The sequence below is a fragment of the Anguilla anguilla genome, chromosome 5 (genome assembly GCF_013347855.1).
Source record: "Anguilla anguilla isolate fAngAng1 chromosome 5, fAngAng1.pri, whole genome shotgun sequence".
In the NCBI taxonomy this organism is placed as follows: domain Eukaryota; kingdom Metazoa; phylum Chordata; class Actinopteri; order Anguilliformes; family Anguillidae; genus Anguilla; species Anguilla anguilla.
Genome location: NC_049205.1, coordinates 36,265,984 through 36,290,630, shown reverse-complemented (window position 1 = coordinate 36,290,630; position 24,647 = coordinate 36,265,984). Strand labels below are relative to the sequence as shown.

The following is a 24,647-nucleotide window of genomic DNA, read 5'->3' as shown; positions in this document are numbered from 1 at the left end:
AATCCCTGCGAAAAAGGCAAGTACACCATCCTTGCCAGAAGGTGGAACAGTTTTACTGAAAAGACGGTTCTCCTCGGAAATGGCTTGTGCACAATACGCAGGCGCGGAAGTGTTGCGTGTTTTGCCGTGGACTGTGCCCATGTGGGTAAGTTTTACAGTACTAAATAGAGCAGAGAACTGCGAAAATGGGCAAAAAAAGTAAAAAAGACAAGAAAGTGAAAGGAGCGGAGAAGACAGCTGCCAAAATGGAGAAAAAAGTTTCCAAAAGGTCCAAGAGAGAAGAGGTAACTTTCTTTGCAGCTGTTTACCTAGCTAACCAGCCAGCATGGTTGCTAGGTGAGCTAGGCTAAAGCTACATTATATTTCACGTTGACTGACTGACTTAGGTCAGATTTAATGTACGCATATTTGCGACACGTATACATGCAGATCTATAATTCTTTACATTTCGCGCATGTTCTAAATTACACTATGTAGCTATCATGCTCAGTTGAGATTGGGTACCTTGATAACGAGCCGTCACGTGTAATTTACATTTGATTGCTGGAAGGCGAACAAGTATTTGAATAATAAAATATTCAATCGTAATCGCATGCATTGACAGGAGGATTTAGAGGCACTGATCGCCGAGTTTCAGTCTTTGGACGCAAAGAAGACACAGGTGGTGGAAACCGCGTGCACGCCCCCTTCCGCTAGGTATGCCCTGTCCCCGCTACCCTCACCCATTCAACCTGCACCCTTCCCCCCACACTGGGAAAGTCTGTAACACCGCCCCCACCCAGGTAACCTGTACCACAAGGACTGGTGACCAGTGGTATTTCTGTAGTGATTCTTTCCTTCTAATAAGGGACTGATTTAGACCTAGGGCACCAGTCAAGTGGAATCTTTGGCCTGTCAGTTATATTAACGTGATATTAATGAATCAGTCAATAAATTATCAGACAGAAAATAGGCCCAATACTACTTGCCTTGAGGGTGAGATTGGAATATTTCAGCTGTTCCCTCTACGTTACCACTGTGCGCTATGCCCACTATTCCATTGCAAATCCGTTGTGTTGTACGCAACAGGAAAACAGACAAATGATGGCCTTTTTTGTCCCCCAGGTTAAACGCAACACTCTCGGCTCACCCAGAAAAGGATGAACTGATCCTTTTTGGAGGAGAATATTTTAACGGGAAAAAGGTAGGACTTTGCTGGGGATAGCTGGTGTTCGTCAGGGAATTGGTCTGTTTTGTGTGTGATGTGATACGTTTCTGTTCAGTTACAGCGAGGAACATTGATGTGAACGTTCATTTTGAAGTGCAGCGGGGTACATTGTGTGTTTTCCAGACATACCTGTACAACGACCTGTTCTTCTACAATATCAAGAAAAACACCTGGGTGAAGTCGGACATCCCCAACCCCCCTCCACGACGTTGTGCTCACCAGGTAATCCCTGCTCATCTGAGTCACTAAATCCTTTCAATGGCGTATTTTAGCATTAACCCACAAAGAGGTATGAGCTCCTCAGTAACCACTGATCTGTTTAATTAGTCACCATGCAGATTAACCTATGCTGATAGAGTATGCAACTACGCGTGTAGTGGTTCACTCACTGAATGAGCAAGAAGAGAAGCATACGTTCACTAACAATAATTTACATCTAGGGCCACTTTTTCACTGATCTACCAATCTTGCATGTCCCTGGGTCTCAGTTTCACTATAAGAGGATATTTCTTAAACATACTTATGAAAAATTTGGAATTTTATTCTACAAGTAGATTGAGATACAGGCCAAATTTATGTCACATATTAAGGGTTATCATTTATAGCTGTATTTTAAGGTCTCGCTATCCCAAAATGAAATGTAAATAGAAATCTGTTTTTTATTTCTTTTTGGCTAACATGTACACAGAGGGCACATATAACAAACTGTCAATTAAACTGCAATTTTCAGTGGACCAAAACTGAACTGAACTCACTCAATGTTCTTTTGGAACCCACAGTACATTTCAAGTTGCCAGAATAACAAATTATGTTTGAAGTAAAAACATTTTTTTCCCCTTTTATCAAGATACACGATATACTTTATTGTTCCCAAGGGGGACATTTTTCTTGTGCTGTGAGCCCACTGAGACCACTCATGACCAATCATAGAGTCCGAGCATTGGTACAGAAACAGTAGTTGGCCTTTCTGGTGCAGTAAACATGCCATGAAAATGTAGCATCATTGACATTGTAACGTGCTTAGCAATAACAGACTGGAGACAAGCAGTACGAATATAAAAGCATCTCATGTCAGTTTGTGTGTCATCATCTCACTTTTAAGGGTCTACCTAGACTAATAAAGCGTAGTATGCTGCCATGTAGCACAGGCAATGTTAATGCTTTTCATTTAAATTGTTTTTCATGTTAATCAACATTTGTCACTTTTTTCTCACTCCATCAACGTGGTTAATGTTTGTATAATGGTTGTAGGTTACTCTGCTATGCTAAAAAAAATAACTTTGTTAATCTAGCTAGCTGGCTAGTTGGTACTCTGGAACATTAGCTGCTAAGTTAAATGTTATGACAGAGGCTTTGGGTTTTTCATTCACTTTGTGTCTCAGATGAACTTTGCAATATCTGGGGAGTGTGATAAAACCTTTTTGTTGAACTGTGAGAATACAATGGATGAATCGGTGAGCTTCAGACTGTACTCCCCTTTAATCCCCCAAATTCTCGAGTGTAGATTTCTGGTTCTGCTTTACCGCGAACATAACTTGTGCTCACCCCCCACCGCCCCCCCCTCTCACACAGGCAGTGGTGGTTCCTCAGGGCGGAGGACAGCTGTGGGTGTTTGGAGGGGAGTTTGCCTCACCTGATGGCGAGCAGTTCTATCACTACAAAGATCTGTGGGTTCTTCACCTCAGTACTCTCACTTGGGAACAGATCAGGTGAGCATCCATGTTCCATGCATGTTAATGGATTTTTATGTGAGTATATGCATGTGCGTACATCACTGTGTTTCTCTTGCATCCTCTAAAGCCTGATTGGCTTAGATGGCTAGCTAATGTACTTGCCGTCAATGGGTTGCGTTCACTTGTTATGAGTGCGGACTGAAAGCTCCAAACCCTGCCGTACCTGTCATGGTGAAGTAGCTTGCTAGCCTACTTTTTAACAAGGCAGCCTGGGGCCTGTAACACTAAGTAAGATTGCTGAGTTAGCTGAATAACTGCACTGAATAACACCTGGAACAGCTTTTTTATTTCAGTTCATGTTTCAGATTCGGCTGGGTTCCAGGTTTTACACAGTGTGGTATCCAGCTAACTCAGTAATCCTGCTTCAGGATACAGGCCCCTGGTTATCTCGCTAACACAGTTGGAGCGACTGTCTTAGCTAGCTACATGCCTAATCGGCTCAAATGGGTTACTAGAACATCTGTTATTAAAGAAAGGTCTCCTTGACATTAATGCTGAAATTACAGCATGAACAGGTATGGGGTTCATGCTGTAATTTCACTCTTATCTGATTTTCAGTGACATCCCTCCAGTCCGTTCTACTTCAGCAGATTACCGCATCTTGACCAGTTTGTAAAACAGTAGACTGATTGTTTTTACATTGCGGGACACAAACTGACATAAAACTACAAAAGCATATAGAAAAATGGCATGGGCTGGTTTCAGGATATAGTTGCTAGTCTTGTTCATAACAGTTCATGTCTTGCACGACTCAGTCTTAGATCCTCGTTGCTGTCTGGGCAGCAGCTCAGTGCACAGAAATCATCAACAAGATCATGGACGTTTAATATTCTGTCTGTGGCCTCAAATGTAGCCAAATGTGCATGGGCTTCTAGTGACTGATATGCTTTGTTTTACTTTAAGATACATGCTTGGTTTCTCAAGCAGATACACATATTTGTCAGGCCACTGAAAGCCAGGCCGCTTTGTCAGGACATGCTTTTATGCCGTGGGGGGCATTTTCCTGGCATGGTTTGGGCACACTTGTCCCCTTAGTGGGAAGGGCCACTGCATATCAATACGAAGTTATTCTGAGTGATCACCCTTATCCTGTGATGAAACATTTTTATCCTGAAGGGAGTGGCCTCTTGCAGGATGACAGTGCCCCCATCCACAGGGCATGAGGTGAATGCTTTGATGAGTATGATATGTGAATCATACACCATGGACAGTCGTGTAGGACAGCACTCTCCACCCCATCATCCAAACACCAAAGGAGGGAATATCTTTTGTAAGAATAGTGTTCTATCCGTCCAGAGAGTTCCAGAAAATGTGCTAAGGTGCATTAAAGCTGTTATGGAGGTCCAACACATTACTAAGACACTTTATGTTGGGTTTATTTTTAATTTGTCAACCTTCTGTATATCGTGCAATGTTGTTGCGTCTGCAGGGTGTCTGGCGCCCCCTCTGGCCGCAGCGGGCATCGTATGGTCCTGTGCAAGAGACAGCTGATGGTTTTCGGAGGCTTCCACGAGAGTGCTAGGTGAGTGTCAGAGCCAAAAGAAAAAGCGTGCGTACGTTCCTTAGTTAATTGGCTGCAAAGATATTAGCATACACATTGCGCAAAGCATTTATGAAATTATATGCTCTCCAGACCGTGCAGAAGAATGTATCCTTTCTGCTGAGCAGATGCAAGATAGAATGGGAATTCTAAAATAATAAAAATCTGTGTGAGATGGCTGTTTTAAATACAGTTCCATTCTGTGGCAGCAGGAAAGAGTGTTTGATGCTGGGTGTGCAAGTTTCAATTGATAACAGTAAACACTGTATATATGAATAGTGCTTCACTTCATGGGTTATTTTTTACAGAAATATGTTCCTTCAAATCCTAAACCATTAACACATGTCAGTTTAATATGTACAATAGATTGTGCATTCGCGGTATTTCTTATCTTACACACGAACATATCAGAAACCGCTTTGATCTTAATCATAGCCATATTTTGCCAAGATCGATGACGTCTATTGGTCAGTTGAATTCCACGGTATTAGTGAAATATGTGTCTAGTAGAGCAAGGGAGCCAAAGGTAGCCTACATTCAGGCTGTTGCAGGGCAGCGCGATCAAAGGCTACTTCGGAGAGAGTCCGTCTGTTCTAGGTAACAGGACGCCTCTATAAATTCCCGGTATGAAGGCGAAGATGATCAACGAGGCTCGAGGCTTGGAGGGCTTAGTCTTAGCGTGTCGCCGTTTGTAAATGAGAGACCGTCTCCTCTGCCGACTCAGGGATTACGTCTACTACAACGACGTCCACGCCTTCAACCTGGACACCTTCACCTGGAGCCGTCTGGCTGCGTCCGGCTCCGCCCCCTGCCCCCGCTCCGCCTGCCAGATGACCCCGGTGCCCGACGGCAGCGGCGTTCTCATCTACGGAGGCTACTCCAAAGTGGTGAGCGTGGCTGTGTTCTGAATCCGTTTTCGCCAGACCCGGTTGACTCGGGCCGCAAGGCCTAGCGGAATATCGCCGTGTAAGTCGCCCGAGTTCTGCCGCGCTCCGTTTGGTGACACCTGCCGTAATTAACCAAATCTTGCGGTGTCTTTTTTGAAAGTCACTGACGAATGGTTTTGTTGCTGCGTTTTACAAAATCCTTTTCGACAAACGGCAAGGGCCGTCTACAGTAGAATCTCAGAGATGCAAACACTAGTGGTTGTTTGGGACTCTGGAGTACTCAAATCTTGAAGGAGGTTTAACTGCACCAATTTTGATTTGCATAATTTTCTGGAGTGGTTACTCTAGCCTTTACAGGCACTTCCTTTGTAACTACATCTGTGTATAATTTAATAGGGAATGGGCTAATCAATCAAAACACAAGCTTGTCAAGAGTCTGAAAATTGTAACAGGATGCAGCATGTCTCTGAGGTTCTACTGTACTTTGACTTTGTCTGTGTGTGTGTGATGTGGGGGGGAGGGGGGGGCGCTGTCGGTTTGTAATTCAAAAGATGGATTAGCTTCGAAACGGGATGTTTTGAGTTGAAATTTGTATATAGACAAATAACATCAGCTTGCAGACTAACGTTGGGTTTGTGGTTGGTGGGCAATGCAGTTTGTTTGTTTAACCTGAAACAGATTGCGTAGGTGGTGAGTGTTTCATCTCTACGTCTGGGACGTTGGACAGTGGCGACCCTGCCAATGCTGTATTGTGAGTGATGTTTCTCATTTGCAGAAAGCAAAGAAGGATGTGGACAAAGGCACAATCCATTCCGACATGTGCTTACTGAAACGAGAAGGCAAAGATGAACAGGGTGAGTTCGGTGTGAGGGTGTGTGTGTGTGTGTGTGTATGTGTGTGAGTGCGTGCGCACGTTCCTGCATGTGCATGAGTGTGTATGTGCGTGTTCACATGAGAATATGCATGGCATGTGCCTGCACATGTGTTTGTTCAGTGTACGTACAGGACATGTGAAAGCCATCTGTTGTGTAACTCACTTTGGTTGTTTTGCTGATGGTTGTGGGAATGCTGTGGGATTTATATCCTCTGTCCTCTCTCCGCTGCTCCAGCGAAGTGGGTGTGGTCGCGGGTTAGCCCCTCGGGGGTGAAGCCCACCCCGCGGTCGGGCTTCTCCCTGGCGGTGGGGCCGGGGGGCCGCGCCCTGCTCTTCGGCGGGGTGTGCGACGAGGAAGACGAGGAGACTCTGGAGGGAGACTTCTTCAACGACCTCTACCTTTATGACACGACCAAGAACCGCTGGTTCCCTGCCCAGCTGAAGGTACACATGACCTGAATTACGTTTAAGTGTCTGTTTGTACAGTATACGTGTATATGTATGCAGATTTACTTTCGTGAGTATCTATGTGTATTTGTGTGTCTGTGTCGTTGCACGTGTGTGAAGATGTGTGCTTATAAATTGTAGTGTTATCTGGGTATATTTTGTCTGTTTGTCATTGGTGAATTCTCCCCCTCCCTTTCAGGGTCACAGGTCAGGTAAAAAAAAACGACGCAGGGGCGTCAAAGGGGAGGGGGGTGCAGAAGGGGCGGGGCAGGAGGAGGGGCCGGCGCAAGAGGAGGGTCCGGTGGAGATCGTGAAGGAGATCGTGGCGGAGGACGGGACGGTGATGACCATCAAGGAAGTCATCCCCGGAACGGCGAAGGAGGAGAGCGAGGAGGAGGAGGAGGAGGAGGATGAGGATGAGGAGCCCGGGGAAGAGGGCGCGGCTGCGGCAGCGCTGGTGGAGCCCTGCCCTCGCTCCAACGCCATGGCCACTGTGAAGAACGGAAAGCTGTACTTATACGGGGGGATGTTTGAGGTGGGGGACCGGCAGGTCACGCTCAACGACCTGTATGCCCTCGACTTGCACAAGATGGACCTGTGGGAGGTGCTGGTGGAGATGGACCCAAGTGAGTGACCACCCAGCTGTCCTGTGGCTTATTTATTGTAAACAAATTGTTTAGCTATTTACCTATATGGGAATAGGGCTTTGTTTCCTGGAGGTAAATGGTGATGTCAGGCCTTGGTCTGCTTAACTGATCTTCAGGGAGTTCCTGTGTGTGAACGACAGTGTTATAGAAAAGGAAAGGAGTAGTTTAGGAGATTTAATTTTGCGTTTTACTATCGTGTCTAAACTTGTGACGAGTCTAAAGGCCACAGCCGAGAGGAACTGAAGGATTCCTTTGAATTTTTGCCCTCAGAGTCCCAGGAGTGGCTGGAGGAGTCCGAATCGGAGGAGGAAGAGGAGGAAGGGGAGGACGAGAAGGCTGCCGGGGGCGGCGACGGGGAGTCTGAGGAAGACGGCGACGATACCGAAGACGACGAAGATGAAGGTAGGAGCTCTTTGGCGTGCAGGCTCCAATGTGGTAGAGGTTCCAGGTACACCAAGGCTGAGTGCACCAGCATGACGTTTTGAATTCCAGCGTTTAATCAAATCCTGCATGGCCAGCTGTGTGATCTGATTTACCATGTGTGGCACCTGCTGTACCAATGCTTGGTTGCACGTCATGTAATGTATGTAATGCACGTTTGTGTAATTGCATTTAGTACAGTCACATTTATTGGTGCTTCGCTCATGTTCCATGTTTGTGCTTCAAAAAAAAACGATATTAAAATAAATTCTAGAATATTATTAAAATAACTAACTTGTGAATACAGTGACACATTCATTACCAAACATGACCTCTGTATGATGCTGTATGGATGGCATGCTGCGGACGTTATCAGCATTGCATTTTTGTTTTTGTCTTGTAGCCGAACACCCCCCTGTGAAGCCAGGCGAGAATCTGGCGGACTTTCAAAGCCGGACTGAGCAGTACTGGGTCAGCCTGGCTCGGGCCAACATGGGCCCAGACGCCAAGGATAAGAAAGTCGCTAAAGTGGGCTCAGCCATGGCCAAGGTGTTCTACGAGGAACAGGCGTGAGGCTGCCCTCTCCCAGTGCCCAGAGATGGGGAGTGTGTGTGTGTGTGCGTGCGTGCCTGCGTGCGTGTGTGCTCGCGTGTGTGTGTGTGTGGGTGTGTGAGAGTGTGTGTGCGCGCGCGTGTGTGTATGTGTGGGTGTGTGAGAGTGTGTGTGCGCGCGCGCGTGTGTGTATGTGTGGGTGTGTGAGAGTGTGGGTGCTCAAGTGCCATCGGTTTTTCCAGTTGAAATCTGTCTCTTGCAAGACTGTCCTGTGTGGAGGCCGAGCGGAAATCAGTAGTGGTGGTGTTCAGATGAGCAGAAGATCCTATAGAGCAGGGGTGGCCAACCCTGGTCCTGGGGAGCCGCAGGGTCTGCTGGTTTTTGTTTTCACCTTAAATACAACGACCACTTAGACAAAGGAAACCAGGTGAGGTGAGTTAACTGTGTAATCAACTGCTTTAATTAATCAATTAAGCGCTGAGTAAAAACAAAAGCCAGCAGACCCTGCGGCTCTCCAGGACCAGGGTTGGCCACCCCTGCTATAGAGGTTAAACTGCAGGAGATGGACAGGGTTGCAGTGATTGAACTCACTGTCATGTCGTTCACTCCCTTCTCACTCATGTGCTTTATTAAATATCTTCATAAAATGACTTATTAGATATGACTGACTACCATAGTTGTTAAACATGCCAAAAAGTTGTGTGTACATGCATGTGCGAGTTTATGTGTGTGTGTGTGTCTGAGAGAGAGAGAGCATGCCTGGGTGTCACTACTCTGTTCAAATCTGTGTTGCAGTCATTTTAAAATATTTGATTCAGTTCATTCTTTGACTCCAGCTTGCTGTTACTGCTTGTTTTCACATCTACTTCTACCTCTGCTTTGGTGAGATGAAGTTGAATTTTTAAATCGACAGTGATAGTGATATCAGTAGAAGTGGAAACGGATTACAGTTCTATTGAGTAATTTGTAGTTCTAATCTGGATTCAGGTTAGATTGACGTAGGGCTTGCTATATAAGTGGACCATTTTGCAGTTTGTTTCACAGCTCTGCTCGGAAATGTTCCTGTTTTTTTCCTTATTTTGCATGTATCACATACTTGCAGGCGTGAATTGGCCTTTCCGATGTTATATAAGCCTACAACACCACCACCACACTTCTGTTGCTAATGGTAAAAGCCAACCTCACAGCCAGCTGGAGCTACTCAGTGGAGAGCACTGACTAACAGAAACCAGGCAGGAAAAGCACCTCCTCCTTCAGACTGATACTATGAACTTCAGCCATATTATTCCATGAAATACACTTATTGGGTCTGTCAGCAAGTTTAAAGGGGGGGGGGGAGTGAACAGAAGGAGAAGAGTAACAGGAGAAAGAGTATGCAAAAGGCTGTGACCGAAGAGAGGGAGTGGAGTAGACAGAAAGGAAGAGATGTAGACAGAAGAGAGGAGGGTTGTACAGAGAGGCAAGAAGCCCCGTGGTGGAGAAAGCAGAATAACTACGCAACAGAAGTATAATTTCAAACACTTTCATTATTTTCTCCACACAACTCAAAACAAACACCCACCCCCTCCCCTCCCCTGAAATAAAGACGTAAAGGAGAGAGGGAGGAGCAGGGCATGCTGGGACATGCAGTTATGTCACAGGTGGAGGAGTTTTCCACTGTCAGTTGTACAGTATGAAAACTACAGGAACGGATGAGTCGTAGCACTCGTAAGGTTACCTTCATGTCGGTCAGTTCTCAGCGAAAGTAGGACACAATTTTAAGCAAATATAAGTGGAAATTAAACTCATTTTCACAGGATTTCAAAACCTTTGCGTGGCTGAAAAAATCATTTTCTCCCGTTGGACGAGAGAAGAGGCCTTCGTATGTTCCTTATCGTGAGGAGATGGCTCCATGACTGCATTCATGACCGCACTGTCTCCGTGCTGACAATGGATGCTGACCATGACTGCAGTAATGGAGCCTCTTCAGACACCTGTTTGTTTCGGTGTTCAGAATGCTGCTCTGGTTAGCGTCCTTCGGGGCTCTGTTTGGGGAGGAGCCAGACATGGGCATGAGCCTCCCATTGGGCCTTCCTGTCTTCAGGGGATTGGGCAGTGCCAGCAGCGGGCACCATGGGAGCCGCAACGCTGGTGAGACGTGTCACTCTTCTGTAGAGTTGGGGAACTGGGCCTGTGCTCCAAAATGTTAGTATGCATATTATTCACTTGTAGTTCAGGGCCGATTTACTAAGACCTTTATCATGTGCAAAACCTTTTAGCACACACAAAACCAAAAACACGACCAAAGATTGGTCTTGGTATTTTGCACCAGTCATTGATTGTGTTGTTATTTTTGTGTGTGCTAAAAGGTTTTGCACATTCTAAAACTCTTATTGAACCAGGCCATTAGTTTGTATGCCATGGCACTGGTGTGCACGTACAATAGAGTCTGCAAAACTGTGCAGTTTCACATCATCACCTTGCTATAGCCCATGACTTGTATGTATGTTGCATACAAGTACATGTACACATTTTCCATAAAGGGACAGTTCTACTTTCTGGGTTTAAAAAAGAAATATTTTGGTTTTGTTTTCAATTGGCCGAGACAGTTATTGGGTGCGATGCACGATACAGGCTGCATAGAGTTACTTGAAGTGTGTTTTCTTGCTTTAAACCATGAACCCATCAATGCCCTACACTAACCACAGTAAAGCCAGCAGATTTCAGGGAAACATCTGTAAGTATCTAAAACTTCATTGCACACAAAAACTATCTGAACCAATCGAAACATGCACTAAAAAACATTTTGGAAAAACTCCAGCAGTGAACTATGCCTTTTAAGTGTTTCAAAAGCAATATCTAGTAATGCTTCTTTTCAAGTATGTTGAGAAAACAGTGTATTTGTGAACATTTGTCCACAATTCCCTCAAACATTGCTTTTTTTTCTTGGAATTTGTATAGTTCACAGCACATAGAAAGGGCATCTGGGAAAGACACGTATGGGTAGAATATTTGTTGGTTCATACTATGACTTTCTATCTCAAGTATATGAAAATGCATTGGGGAATGTTTATACTTAATCTTCTGTATTTGAGCTTTGGAATAGCATATGATATGTTAGCCACAAACTTTCATGCATCTTTGTGGTGCAGGCAGTATGCATTTTGGAACATGGCCCTAGACTTTACGAACCCCAAAATGGGTGGAACCGTGATGTGTCATAATGACGTAAACCGATGAAAGTGTTGGTAAGAAGAGCAAAGTAATCTAATTGGATCATAAGATGACATCATACGGTAGCTCCACCCTTTCTGGGGTCAGTGTAGCCTCACTTTCCCGTAACTACTGTTCACCCCAGAGTTAAACTCACAATCCCATTAAGAAAACCAATTATCACCAGCATCACCACCACTATCAAAAAGGCAAGTCAAGAATACAAATTCAAGAAAAGTAGTTATTGTAATATCAATAAATATGTTTTACAGGATCTTTTAAAACCAGACTTTGCTATGAAAATGCGTGTGGAAGCAAAGGGAGCTCTGGAGAAAGCAGAGCTTTGGGTGTGTTCTTTAATTCACCTTCTTTTCTGTTTTTGGTGAAACTGGCAAGAGGTGAACAGTCACAGCAATATATTTATAATAATATAGATAACCAGCATTACATTTAAATAAAAAAATGAATGAACAAAATGGCAACTCCAATGTTGAGCAAAATCACCATGACAACCAGAGTACAGCTGGAGCCCTGTGTAGGAGGGAGAGGAGGGGAGAGAGAGAGAAAGAGAGAGAGAGAGAAAGAGATGTTGAGGAAGAGTTAATACACACTTACCCACACCCACTCGAGGCCCAGAATTGCCCACCATTTGGAAAGATTTGCACTGATCTACAGACATTGTATTTCTCCCTGGCAGCATTGTCTCACCATCGCAGCGCTCCCTTGTAATCAGCTTGCAGAGCTAAAAGACCCAAGGCTCTCTCAGCCAACGCTACACCTACACAGAATGTTGAATCATGATCTTTAGCTGTGAAATCTACCACTGTGTATGACTGTGCATGATCTCTTTGCGTGTGTTTATGAGTGTGTGTGTGTGTGTGTGTGTGTGTGTGTGACAGTGTATGATCGTTCTGTGTTTGTGTGTGTATAATGATAAGCAAATTTACAGTGAATCTAGCCATTTGGAATTCATAAAGAATCTAATGAAGAATCACCAGAAATGTGATTCTCTATAAATTTATGTTTTGAGTATGCTTTATTTTTGCTTTACTTATGCTACAAGACTTATAATTAGCTTGCTGAAACAATACTGATCGGCTGAATTTGCTAGCCATGACGATGATTATAAATGTCAAGAAATGAATTGTCACTAAGGTTTTTTTTTTCTGTCAGAGGAGGCACATGAATTTTGACCGCATGCAAAATTTCCTTGTGAATTAACAGTTTCTTCCACAGAGTGATGCAACGCATCGTCGTTTTCTGCAAGATGTACTGTGGTGCAGTGCTCTGTCCGCTTATGTTGCATCTGTTCATTATTTAAAGGTATATCTTTGTGGTCTGTGGACAGACTAGTCTGCCGTAGGATTATTTTATGCAGAAGTACTATGATTCTCATTGCCGTCGGTATTCCTGTTCTGCAGCAGAACGGGGAATTTAAGAATAAATGCAGCAAATTAAAGGCAATTCCTCATAGAGAGCTTAATAAAAGGCAGGCATGGTTAGCAATATTTCAGCCAGGGTTTGAAAAGGCTGAATAAGGCTGTGTCGTACGTGATTCTGTGTGTGGATCTATCTTTCTCCATTGCTTGCCTCTGTTTTGCAAACAAACCCCCTCCTCATGCTACATTTATCCGCTGATTGGCTCTTGCTGGAGGGGGGCATGAGCCGTTCCCTGGCAACAGAGCACCAGACAGCCAATGGGGGGCTTTGCTGCAGAAGGAGACGCTTTGCCTTTTTCTTGTTACTAAGGCATTCAGTGAACAGTAGGCCATCTCAGGGGCTACACAGGGACAACGAAAGTGGTTGTATACATCCCGTGTCTATGTGTATGTTGTGGTAATGACAGATCTGTTTGGGTTAATGTAGTACAGATATGAATATGAACAAATACATATGTCTGCACACAGTGCCTTCTAGTGACCTTCCAAAACTACATGCGTTTTTCATACTATGAATGAAGGACGGCCTCTCTTTTCTTCCTTAATTCTCCTATCCCAGCATCGCCATTACTCCCCTGTACTGCCACCCCACGCACTCACTCACCCCGCCCACCCCTACCCCGTCCCTGGCTACATACCAAGTTTGATTTGTGGGTCGATTTGGTGAGTTGATTTGATCTGAGAGTTGCACGCGGGAGCGCGAGACGAAGATCTGACTTCTGTGACGGACCAGGGGCCCCTGGGGGCCACGCCCCTGCCCTGCCATCCTGGCTCCGGGGCCTCCGTCTCTGCAGGGGGCAGGGCTTGGTGTGGGAGGCGGGGTCGGTGGGCGGAAGCAGGGGCGGGGCCTCGCAGCTGGCCAGCTTGTCCTCGTCCTGCTCCAGCAGCTGCGAGTGCGCCAGGCTCTCGCTGTGCGCCCGCCGCGCGGTCCAGTCCGCGCACCGGGCCTTGTGGGCGGAGGAGGCGTGCTCTCTGGCCTTGTGATTGGATGAGACGTGCTCCCGGGACTTGTGATTGGAAGAGGCATGCTCCCGGTGCTTGTGATTGGACGAGGCGTGGTCCCGAGACTCGTGGCTGGAAGAAGAGTGGCTGTAGCCGTTGGTGTGCCCGCCCCCCACCTCGTCCTGCAGCGAGGAGGTGCTGGAGAGGCTGCTGGCTCCGCTCCCGCCCCCCGGGGGGCGCTTGTCCTGCTGGTGGCCCGCCCCGCGGCCACGCCCGCACCTCTCCATCAGCACCTGGATCTCGGCGGCGCCCCTCTCGTCGTCCACGGCGCTCTGCCGCCGAAAGCGGGTGCTCTTGGTCGCGCGGGGCGCTTTGGGTTGGCCGCGGGGGTGTTTCGACGGGCTCAGGTCTGGGGTGAGTTTGGGGGTTGCCGTGCTCTCCATGTACAGGTCGGGGCTGTGGCCACTGGACGCTGCTTCCATGTTGTTCTCACTCGAGATCTGATGCTTTGGCCTTTGGCACTCCACTCCTGACAGACAGAAGGGAGAGTTACAATACAGCACAGACAGCGATGAGAATGCAGTACTGACACACAGCAGGAGAGTAAAAATACAGCAATGAAAGACACTCCATATGACAAAACACATTCCGGTGAACATTTTTGTTGTGAAAAGTCGGTGAAATGCTGTCGTTCAATGTAACGAGGCTATATCTGCTAGTTTTTTTGGGGTTTCCTTGTCTGTTTATGTCAAAATGTCTGTCAACTCTTCTTGATGTCATGATTCTGGATTTTGCTCACTGGAATGAGAATACACTACTGACATTTGACAGTTTATCACTGAAAGCACTTGAAATGCAGCACAGAACTGACACACGGCGTGAAAGAGCACAGCGCTAACAAAGCTGTATGTACATTGGAGCAGAGTACTATGCTAATGTGTGTGAGACTATGTGTCTATGTTGTAAAGGTCATCACTGGTCTCCTTCCAAGTTCCTCTCAGCACTGCTGTAGTTCACACTACCACACGGCATCATGGGTAAGACGCCGCAGCAGGTCTGTGGCGTGCGCGCGCGCCGTGTACCGCATGCAGTAGTGTGGCTCTGCTGGTTGCCATGGCAGCCGCGCACCAACCGTTTTTGCAGCGATGGACGGAGGGGGAGAACTGTTTGGCAGTGACCCTGGCCAGCCGAGACTCCTCCTGGGCCTTCAGGGCCACGCCCATGGCTGCCTCCGCCTTCCCCTGGGCGTGGGCCATCCTGAGGAGAGAGGAGGCCTTATTGGCAGGCAGAAGGCAACAGCCAGGAGCTCACCAGGACCCACACGGGTCCCACGTGAGTCAGTCCCACGCAGCGCACGCACGTGTAGCACTGCAGCGAAAAATTACTCCATATTCATGTTCCCTCTTCGCGCGTTACCGCACTGTTTCACTGCTCTCCTTAGGCACAAACCGCTCGGATATTCCTAATATGCAGCTTTTCAAATACGTTAATTTAAAGGCAATGTCGCATTTAAGAACAATGAAAACAGTATTTGCAATGTTCACATTTTATTTTGTTCCCACATAGGCTAGTATTGTCTTGGGCTTATGTGGGCATGTGTTTTCACAGTTACACAGGAGCAGTAGGTCTCTGCTGGATTATGGGTAACATTAACATTATGCAATGGTGTGAGGTTTCACACAAGCACTAGAAAAATGAAAATCCCTCTGATTTTACATCGCTTAAATACATTAAACAAACAACCTTCAAATAGCACTGGTAATATACATTACAGGGAATTTATTTGTTATTTATAGATTTTCAAACACATTTCAACTAATGATTGATATTCTTCTCTCTCCCTCACTTGTTCAGGGGTCTTGTAAGGATAGAAGTGGGGGTCAATGCCTAAACTGATTATGCACACTGCATGGTCAAAATATAGTCCACATATCCTGTCTGCAGAATGCACAATCTACACAGTCTGCACACTAAAAAATCTAGACACAATCCACACAGAGTGCTGCTCAGTACCATATTTTATGCACAATATGCACACACAATCCACACAGAATGCACATAGGCTGAGATTCAGTCATCATTTATCCTTAAATTTGACTTACAATTAAAAGCAAGAATTATTATTATTTTTTCTTTAAAAACATAGCTTGGTGATCACTTAAACTAACTTGTCAAACTGAGTTTGTGAAGAAATAGTGTAATGCTTGCTTTTATAAACAAGTAATGGACAAATGATTGAATCAGCCTATGTATAGTTTGTGAGGATTATGTGTGCTATGTTGATTGAATATAAGTCATAGTGTTTACATAAACAGTCTGCACTCTCTACAGAGAGAACAATAACTAGTTCACTGCCTTTTTCATTCACAAATTAGTTTCCCCATTACATTCAATATTATATTAGATATGCTGTATTCTAGCTTCTTACTGCATACTAAGTATCTCAGTGTCTGAGTCTTAGGTAAAGCTGCAGTACCTACATTGCTAGTGGATTAAATATGCAGCCAATGCCATGTATAGTGGGTTGTTGTGCAATAAGGGTTTTGGGACACGGCTCATATTAATCACAGGAAATGAAAAAAAGCAGAATTTAAATGGCCCACTGGTTTCAGAGTAGAGAAATCAGATCAAACATCTCAAAAATGAACACTTAACGCTGGATCAGTAGATGCACAGCCCAGTCAAAATAAACAGCCATTGATCCTAAACATTCTAGAAATTTGTGGAGATACACTCACAAGAAAGAATTTGTCTTTCAACCAGTGCTCAAATTCTTTGAAACGATCAGGATCAATCAAGTCTGCCAGTTGACCTGACCAAGCTACCTTTATGGACCCAATTCTAGGATTTGACATCAGCTATTATTTCAAATTACAAATGATCAAGTATCAATTACAAATTATGAAGCAGAGTGTGACGGTGTGTGAACTTCATTGTTAATCCTCGTTAAATGGCAACTGCCTTATCAACACTGATGACCCTGGAGGTGCAATACGATAGCGGCTGGGTAGCAGGTGGACATTTTAGCCATTATTTTCTTTTTTAAAATGACTCCCTTCTACTTTTTATGATTGACATTTCAGTAGTGTGGAGTTATGTTCTGTGTTTTCGCCGGTCCGCCGACCGAACCTAACAGCTGGGCAGTCTAATGTCACAGAGAGGCAACTTGGTCAGGCTCCGAGCGCAATAAGGTTTTGAGCCTGACGACTGAGGCTAAACGGCGAGGGGCTCGCAGCAGGTTAGACCTCACCTGGACAGGGCGATTTCGGCCTTCTGTTTGGCGACGTTGGCCGCCTTCTCGGCGGCGTCCACGGCGGCGTCCACCTTCTCGCGGATCTTGCTGGCGCGCAGCGGGATGAGGTTCTTGCGCTTGCCGCTCACCAGCACGTTGAGCTTGTACTTGCCCTCCTCCTTGGTGCCGTCAGGGAAGGTGGTGCAGCCGTAGCCGTGGCGCTTGTTGGAAGCCCACTCGCCCTCGTAGCAGAGCCCGTCGGAGCGCCGGCTCACGCCGCAGCCGGCCCGCTTGTCGTTGCGCCACTCGCCGGCGTAGACCTCGGTGGTGGTGGCGTCCAGGTCGTCCTCGGCGACCGACAGGTCGGCCTCGGCCTCGCCCAGGCTGACGGTGGAGTTGGCGTCGGAGGTGGAGGCGCCGGCCTCGCTGCGGAAGGAGCTCTGCTTGCTGTGCTGGCTGGTGATGGAGCTCCGCGACTCGGACTTGCGCAGCTTCAGGCCGCTCAGGATGGAGCGGCGGAACAGGCCCCGCCTCTTCCTGCGCAGGAGCTCCGCCTCGCTGTGCGCCATGAGGACGAAGCCGCCCCGCGACACCGCCGGGCTGCCCGCCGCCGCGCCCCCGGCTCCGGCCCCGCCCCCGGCCCCGCCCCCGGCCGCCGCGGCCCCGTCCGGGTGCAGCGCGGCGCCGTTGGTGTGCTCCGAGCGCAGGGAGTTTATGGACGTCCGCAGCGGCGAGCGGATGACGGCCGCCATGCCGTACGGCACGCTCTGGCGCACGCCGTACCCGTGCCGCATTCCACCCACCCACTGACCCTGGTAAGTCCCTACAGGGGGACAGAGGGGAGGTTTCAGAGAGTGGGCGACACACAGGAATGCTAATTTTGTTGAAAAAATTAAAAATTTGTGTCACCAGTCAGAATAATATCTGCTTCTCAGAATTTACAAAGGACAATCTTTAAAAATCCTTCCTGGAATTCACTGACATTTTTTTTTGTTTCTTTTCATGTATAAATAGTTAAGCATCTTTCCCTGTTATAAACTTCAACTGATAGTAAAATCTACTCCAAGATGTAAATTTCCCTTGACATTATCTACTCAGTATAGCATTGTAGGGTTCTAGCTAACATTGTTATTATCAATTACTATACAAAACCTTACAATAAAACACATCTGACAGAGGTCATTAAAATTCAAAAGCTTGATGTCTAAATTCTACTGAAAAAAAAGTTTTAAGCATTTAAATTTCTTGACATAATGCAAGTGTCTTGGATGACAAAAACATGTTGCAGTAAAATTATTTTCAGAAATATGATATATTTTATATTTATCGAATGTCCCTTGTAGTGTACGTAGTAGAATAAATATATGGTTCTTGAGATTAAGCCCATTCAGCAAACTAGGGACAAAAATGACTTGCCGGGTCATAAGATATACAGTACATCTAACAGTAAGGATATTAAATCCCCTGAATATGTACAGTATTAGGGTACATGTCTATTTTCTGTTTGTCAGTGTGTGCATGTGTGTGCGTGTAGCCTTCCTCGTTAATCCTTTTCAATCTCACATGCACTCTCATATATTAACGTATACGTCCTTCCTCCTCTGAATCCTGAGCGGTCGAAACGGACGTTACTCCTGTTCACCTGTCTGTTCTAACCCTGTTTGTGTGCCTCTTCTCCTTCCTCTGTTCAGCATCTCTTCATAGGGAGATGAAACTAGCGAAAGTATTAATGAGACTCCATTAAATCAAAAAACGGACAGAGCGACCACGGGCCATCAGTGCTTCAGTCAGTGTGTTTTTCACTGGAGCAATCTGATCTTGATTGATTCACGCACGTGATTGGCAGCTCAGTGTAGCCCCGCCCATTACGGTGTCCGTGAAACCTCAGCGTCCCGCCACCGGCCCGAAACTGACTGGGGACCACGGCGTATTTCCCACGCGTCAGTTCTGCGTAAACGTTTGACGATATTTCTGCAGCCTTTGCTCAGTCACTGTTCGTTAGACTCGATTTTCCTGCCACGAAGCTGCTTTCGTCTACCGTCTATGTTTCATCGATGAAGTAAAAGTTGCCACTGATGCCGCGTGTCACAGCGAATGATAATATCGTAGCACAGATGAATATTGGGGGGAGGGGGGCTGGAGAATATTGTAAAATATGCGCTCGGAGAGGCATGTGCCAAGACGCAGGTGTGTCACGACGCTCAGATTTCATCAAGCGCTGTCCTCTGGGCCGAATGAATCATCGAATCTCTAAGCATGTGCTCCTTTCTGCCTCTAATTCGAAAAGGCTGCCTCTTGTGTGTTCCGTCTCGCTAACCGATTGCCAAAGGCAGGGTTAAATTCGTGTAAGGATAAGACTGCGAGTTCAGCAGCTAGGACGTGTGTCCGGACAAGTTTCTTCATTAAATATGAATAATTCAGTTTTCACTAAGTCAGCACTTGATTTCATTATTTGCATTTGGGTTATATGTAAGACTTTCTATGCTAGCGTGTGAGTCAAATGAACAGGATGAAGCTGTTGTGCTGTCCAGTGAGGTGATGTGCCATTATAGCTTTTCATTAATGTGAAGCTCCTTACTGAGCGTGGACACAGCAGTAGCATATATATTTGCTAGGGGAATAAATGTATTGTCCTCCGGTCTCTTACAAGAGGCCTGGTGGCTATGTGAAGTCATATGATTTTGGAGACCAATAACAGCTCATTGAACCCTTGATTGAACAGTCCAGTTAGGGGAAGCTACACCACTGCCGTGACCTGTCTGCTGTGGACTCTTCCTCTTCCTCTTATTGCTTCCCTCTGCTCTCGTCCTCTTTTACGGCATTCACTTTCCCAGCCGGTGGTTTAGCAGCCTGGATTAACACCCAAGCATCTAAACGGCATTAGCTGTGATAGGCGGCCAATCAGAGCGCAACACAATGTCACACACAAATCTGTCACTCGTGACTAATGCATGCGCCTTCCTAGGACAACGTGCCGTACAGCGAAAAGTTCTGCCGTGACTCAGAAAGAGACATACCTGGAAACTTTGATATTTTCATTTGTTTCTTTCAAGCTGGTGGCGGATATCATTTCAACAGGAATAAACAAATTAAAAAATGCACACAGACACTCACACAATCCAAAATGTGGTCTCATTCTAAACCAGCATTACAAGTACTGCAACACAGCATCACTCTATTACATGTTATGAAGTGTGAGTTTGTGAAGGACTAAATCACTGATACGTATGTCTGTGCATTCAAGTACGAGTCTGTATACTAGCCAAGTGAGTTTAAGGTCTTGGTATCATCTCTATTTGCGTCTGATTCAGGTCTGGTTCATACTCAGGTTGAGTTTGGTACCTTTCTGGTTTGGGATGAGCATCTGGTTCAGGTCTTGTACGGAGAAAATAGCAAAGGCCAGGTTTGAGCCTGGTTTGAGCTCAGGTTGAATGTTTGTCCTGTTTTGATTCAAGTCTGGATTTTTGTTCAGCTTGAATCTAGTACAGACCTGATTTTGGCTCAGGTTGAATCTGGTTCAGGTCAGTGCTTGGTAAGGAGTTTCAAGTGACCTGGAATTTCTCTCTGGGAATATGGAGTCTGGGTGGCCTTAATTTGGGCCTCCAGATTTATCTCCCTTTGCAGAAGGAGGAGGACATTGCAAGATGTAGGCAGGAAGAGAGAGAGAGAAAAACAGGGGGGTGGTGCTGGACGAGGTAATGGAGAGAGGACAAAGAGACCCTGAAGGTGGTGAAATGGAGGAGAATGACCTCAGGGGAACCCACCTGTTCTGTCTCTCTCTCTCTCTCTCTCTCTCTCTCAATCTCTCAATATCTCTCTCTTTCTCAAACTCTCTCTCTCTCTTTCTTTCATTCCCTCTCTCTGTCTATTTCTTGCTAGGCAGCACAGGTGCGGGATTTAGGGAGGGCGGCGGTAGGTGGGTCTTACCGCCATCGGAGTAGGTCTCAGTGCCGTAGCCGTCCTGCAGGCCGTTGCCCCAGGTGCCCTCGTACCTGGCGCCGCTGCCCATGCTCTCCCGCAGGCCGTAGCGCCCCCGGGAGCCGTGCGTCCACTCGCCCTTGTAGACCCACTTGCCCTTGTTCTCCACGCCGATGCCGTGCCGCTTGCCCTGGGCCCACGTGCCCTGGAAGTTGTTCCCGCTGGGCCAGGTGTACACGCCCAGCAGTTCGAAGCCGTGGCTCCAGGAGCCCGAGTACTCGCCCTGGCCCTTGGGGCCCGTGCAGATGCCCCGTCCGTGGGCCTTCCCATCCTCCCACTCTCCACAGTATGACCCCCCATCATCAAAGTCGAACCTGCCCCCAGTGGACATGCATGAAACAGGTTTTGGCAAATCCCGCCTGAAACCTCAAAAAAAAAAAAAAAATAGAAAAAAAAAAAATAAATAGAAGCCAAACAAACAAAATGAACAAGCAAAGAGAACAGGAAACAGAAATAGACCCGAACCGATTCGGGGCCGGCGGTGGCAGTGGCGGTGGCGGCGGTGGTGGTGGTGGCGGTGGTGGTGGAGGGGGACACCCGAAACAAAATAGTCTGGAGGGCGCCCCCGTCAGACCTCCTCAGACCATCCTCCCGGAGAGATCACTCCTGCCCGGACCTCTCGCGGCCTTGGCTGGGGAACGGGAGGCCTTTAGCGGCCATGCGTACTCCCGCCGACACGCAAAAACACGGCGTCCCAACCCCTAGCCCCCCCCCTCCCGCCCTCCCCCCCCAAAGCGCGCGCACACGCAGGAACGCAGTGCGCCCCCCCCCCCTCCCCCTTTTTGCTAGGCCCGGTCGGCGCCTCCGCTGCTGCTCTCCTCCGGTGATTCTCCGAGCGGGGAATAGGAGCGGGATCCGCTCTAGAGAGGCGCCGTCACAGACCCGTCCGCGTCAGGGCTCCGCTTCTCGTTCCCTCCGCCTCGGTCGCCGGGCATGCCGCCGCGCAGGAAGGAGGCTGAGCGCGGCCGAAGAGCCTCTATCCGCTTCCCCCGGTGACAGCGACGCCGTTCGTCTCCGCGCGGAAAACGCGTTCACACGCACATACCCGAAACAACAAACAACTGATCTGATTTAGATTATCTCTGTCTCTCTCGCTCTCGCTCCTTCTCCGCCGCGCAGCGTAATGCTGAAGCCCCGTAGCTTGCTGTCGGGAAAAAAAAATGGGTTTTAATTTCCCGTTTTTGTCCTCTTCGAGGCTTCGCTATCTTTATTTTAATTTGTCACGCTCTGTCCTTTTTTTGGTCCTCATAATATTTCCCCAGCCCTCTTTGCACTAGGGTCTCTCTCTCTCTCTCTCTCTCTCTCTCTCTCTCTCCCTGTGGTGTCTCCCAGACCTGCTCATTAGAGGAGGACTGTTCCAACACAGCCAGCGTCCCCTCCCCCTCCCTGGTTTTAAAGAGACAGGGAACACATATCTGCTAGCCTTTCTCTCTCCCTCTCTCTCTCTTTCTCTCTCTCTCACTCTGCCACACAGTCCTGTTTTTCCTAAGTGCCGTGTTTTCTCTGTCTTACTCCATCTTCTGTTTATACTGAGAAATTAATGGTGGTGGCTTTTATGTGTGTTAATTTGTGTGTTGGCTGGAATGTATGTATGACCTCTTAAGAACACCTGTATTCAGCAGAGATATTAATTTGGAATAAATTTATTTTATGTACTGTATTAGAACACGCTACTCTTGCCTTCTGTGTTAACTTCATGGTATATACAGATACCGATATCTGATGGATGAGATGTGACCAACCAGAAGAAATCACAATGGGCTTCTGCTGGACTGGGAGCGGGAGTTTTTGGGGACTGGGACAGGGATTGGTTGGGGGTTGGGGGGTTAGGGGTTAAAGCCCCACTGTCACCCTGGGTTTGTAAGCGAACCCTGCTGCCCTGACCGTGTCCCTGTCCTTCCGTCGGGACGCTCCACCGTGTGTTATCCTGTCAATTAGTGCAGATCAGATCAGACTGAGCTGGGTAAAAATAGCCCACACTGCTCAGAGGCCTGGCACCCCCCGCCCCCCCCCCCCCAATCTCCCACGCCAGGACACCCGGAGGGCCTGATTCAGGATGGATCTGCGTGTGGGCGTGCGCGGGCGTGGGCAGGGGCAGCGGGGATGGGGGCAAAGTTAATACGCCATTGATAACGTGGCTATCCTCTGTCCTCAGTCCTTCTGCAGCAGATCCAGGCAATTTGGTTCAGCCTGCTGTGAAGTGATTAGCATTAGAGAGAATGAGGAAGCGACGGAGGGACAGAGAGATTGTAATCAGGGATCAGGACTGGACAGTGGCAGCAGGAGAGGGAGGGGGCGGAGAGAAGGAAGACAAGGATTTCAGGCAGGCCGGAAGGGGAAATGAGGTGGAAGGAGGGCGTTAGAAAGGAGGAAGTAGGGAGGGACTCTATAATCTATCCATTAGCCTCGTGTGATGTCACTTCCTGTAGTTGTATCCATGTTCAAAATCATCTAATCTATTGATTTGCACTTTCTTGAGGACTGGGTTAGATGCTAAGCATTATGACATCTGATGTGGTGTGGCACAGTTGAAAAGCTTCATGGGTGAAACCAATGAATTTGGACAATAGTTCCACAGTCTACAGGTGCTTTTATATTTTTGACTTTTTTGACATTTGACACCCCTCAGTCCCTTCATTCCTGATTGGTTTTGTTGTGAAAGCGTACAGTAATGTGAACTAAAATTGCATTAAGTTGTCAGCCCATCACTGGAATTGTTTCAGGGCAGTAACATCACTGTACAAACTATGTTACAATCTAACTGGATGCAGAAATTATGGGATTTTTATGGAGTTCTAGCAACTACTGTGCATACCTTCTAGTAACCTTTTTACATGCAAAAGGGAATATAGGTTCATTGAGGAGAAACGCCCACCTCAGTGCCAAAACCAGCTTATCTGTGTGGGATCAAGCCACATGAACCTGCTCACCTTCACCTTAACAGTTTCCTTTTAACACAAGTCATTCACTTCCAAACTGAATTATATTTTTTATGCTATATCTAATCAATAAAATGTTTTTTTTTCTGAAACCCTCATCCACAAGCCAGCGAAGAAAGGAGTTTATTTTCCAACGCTGAGTATTATCCACAGTTCTAAACAACAACAACAACACAATCGTCCAGTTCAGCCCCGCGTGATCTTGATCATAACCAAATACAACTACATAATTTAATGTTACGAACCTTTATTGCTCATTTTTGATGAAATAGGCAGTTACAGAGCACGAAACATATTTTAGTTTATATCATTGGAACATGACATTTTTAAATACTCACTTTTATGATATACAATTCAAAAGAGAAAATCTTTCTGATATTGGTCGACTTCAGGAAGAAAAAAAAATCCGTATAGGCTGCAACGTATTATTATCTGTGCTTTTCTGCATATGGTATTCAGGTTGGGATACAACTAGTATCTATTGATTGATTCACTGACTTGATGACTCGGAGTTACCTTCACTGACGTTACTAGATCTCAGAGTCTTGCATCGAAAGGCATTGTTTGACTCGCTTTGTCAAGGGATGTCCGCATTGTGGCATGAAGCATGAAGGAAGG

General features: G+C 46.8%; 2 protein-coding genes across 2 annotated transcripts; one reads left to right on the top strand and one right to left on the bottom strand.

The window, feature by feature from the left end:
* The first annotated feature begins 84 nt into the window (after positions 1-84).
* klhdc4 (kelch domain containing 4) lies at positions 85-8,632 on the top strand. Its single transcript, XM_035419178.1, has 12 exons — positions 85-284; positions 605-696; positions 1,105-1,183; positions 1,331-1,429; positions 2,780-2,916; positions 4,370-4,462; positions 5,205-5,367; positions 6,143-6,221; positions 6,477-6,685; positions 6,888-7,314; positions 7,606-7,737; positions 8,159-8,632. Exons 1-12 carry the CDS (start codon positions 186-188, stop codon positions 8,326-8,328), a joined length of 1,779 nt encoding a protein of 592 aa, XP_035275069.1. The 5' UTR covers positions 85-185; the 3' UTR covers positions 8,329-8,632.
* Positions 8,633-9,815: 1,183 nt separating this feature from the next.
* On the bottom strand, positions 9,816-21,797 carry LOC118228010 (junctophilin-3-like). The gene is made up of 5 exons (XM_035419177.1): positions 21,040-21,797; positions 17,131-17,935; positions 15,013-15,137; positions 13,577-14,409; positions 9,816-12,030 (listed from the first exon to the last, which is right to left on the bottom strand). The coding sequence occupies exons 1-5, from the start codon at positions 21,419-21,421 to the stop codon at positions 11,950-11,952; spliced, it is 2,226 nt and encodes a 741-aa protein (XP_035275068.1). The 5' UTR covers positions 21,422-21,797; the 3' UTR covers positions 9,816-11,949.
* Positions 21,798-24,647: the final 2,850 nt, after the last annotated feature.

What these genes read in the sequence shown, in the direction of transcription:
- klhdc4 (XM_035419178.1), top strand. Translation starts at nt 186, where the DNA reads ATGGGCAAAAAAAGTAAAAAAGACAAGAAAGTGAAAGGAGCGGAGAAG. An exon ending in AAAGGTCCAAGAGAGAAGAG is followed by an intron (nt 285 to 604) that starts GTAACTTTCTTT and finishes ATGCATTGACAG; the next exon opens with GAGGATTTAGAGGCACTGAT. An exon ending in GGTTCCCTGCCCAGCTGAAG is followed by an intron (nt 6,686 to 6,887) that starts GTACACATGACC and finishes CCTCCCTTTCAG; the next exon opens with GGTCACAGGTCAGGTAAAAA.
- LOC118228010 (XM_035419177.1), bottom strand. Translation starts at nt 21,421, where the DNA reads ATGTCCACTGGGGGCAGGTTCGACTTTGATGATGGGGGGTCATACTGT. An exon ending in GCCGAAATCGCCCTGTCCAG is followed by an intron (nt 15,138 to 17,130) that starts GTGAGGTCTAAC and finishes CTCTCTCCTCAG; the next exon opens with GATGGCCCACGCCCAGGGGA. An exon ending in CGTCCATCGCTGCAAAAACG is followed by an intron (nt 14,410 to 15,012) that starts GTTGGTGCGCGG and finishes TCTGTCTGTCAG; the next exon opens with GAGTGGAGTGCCAAAGGCCA.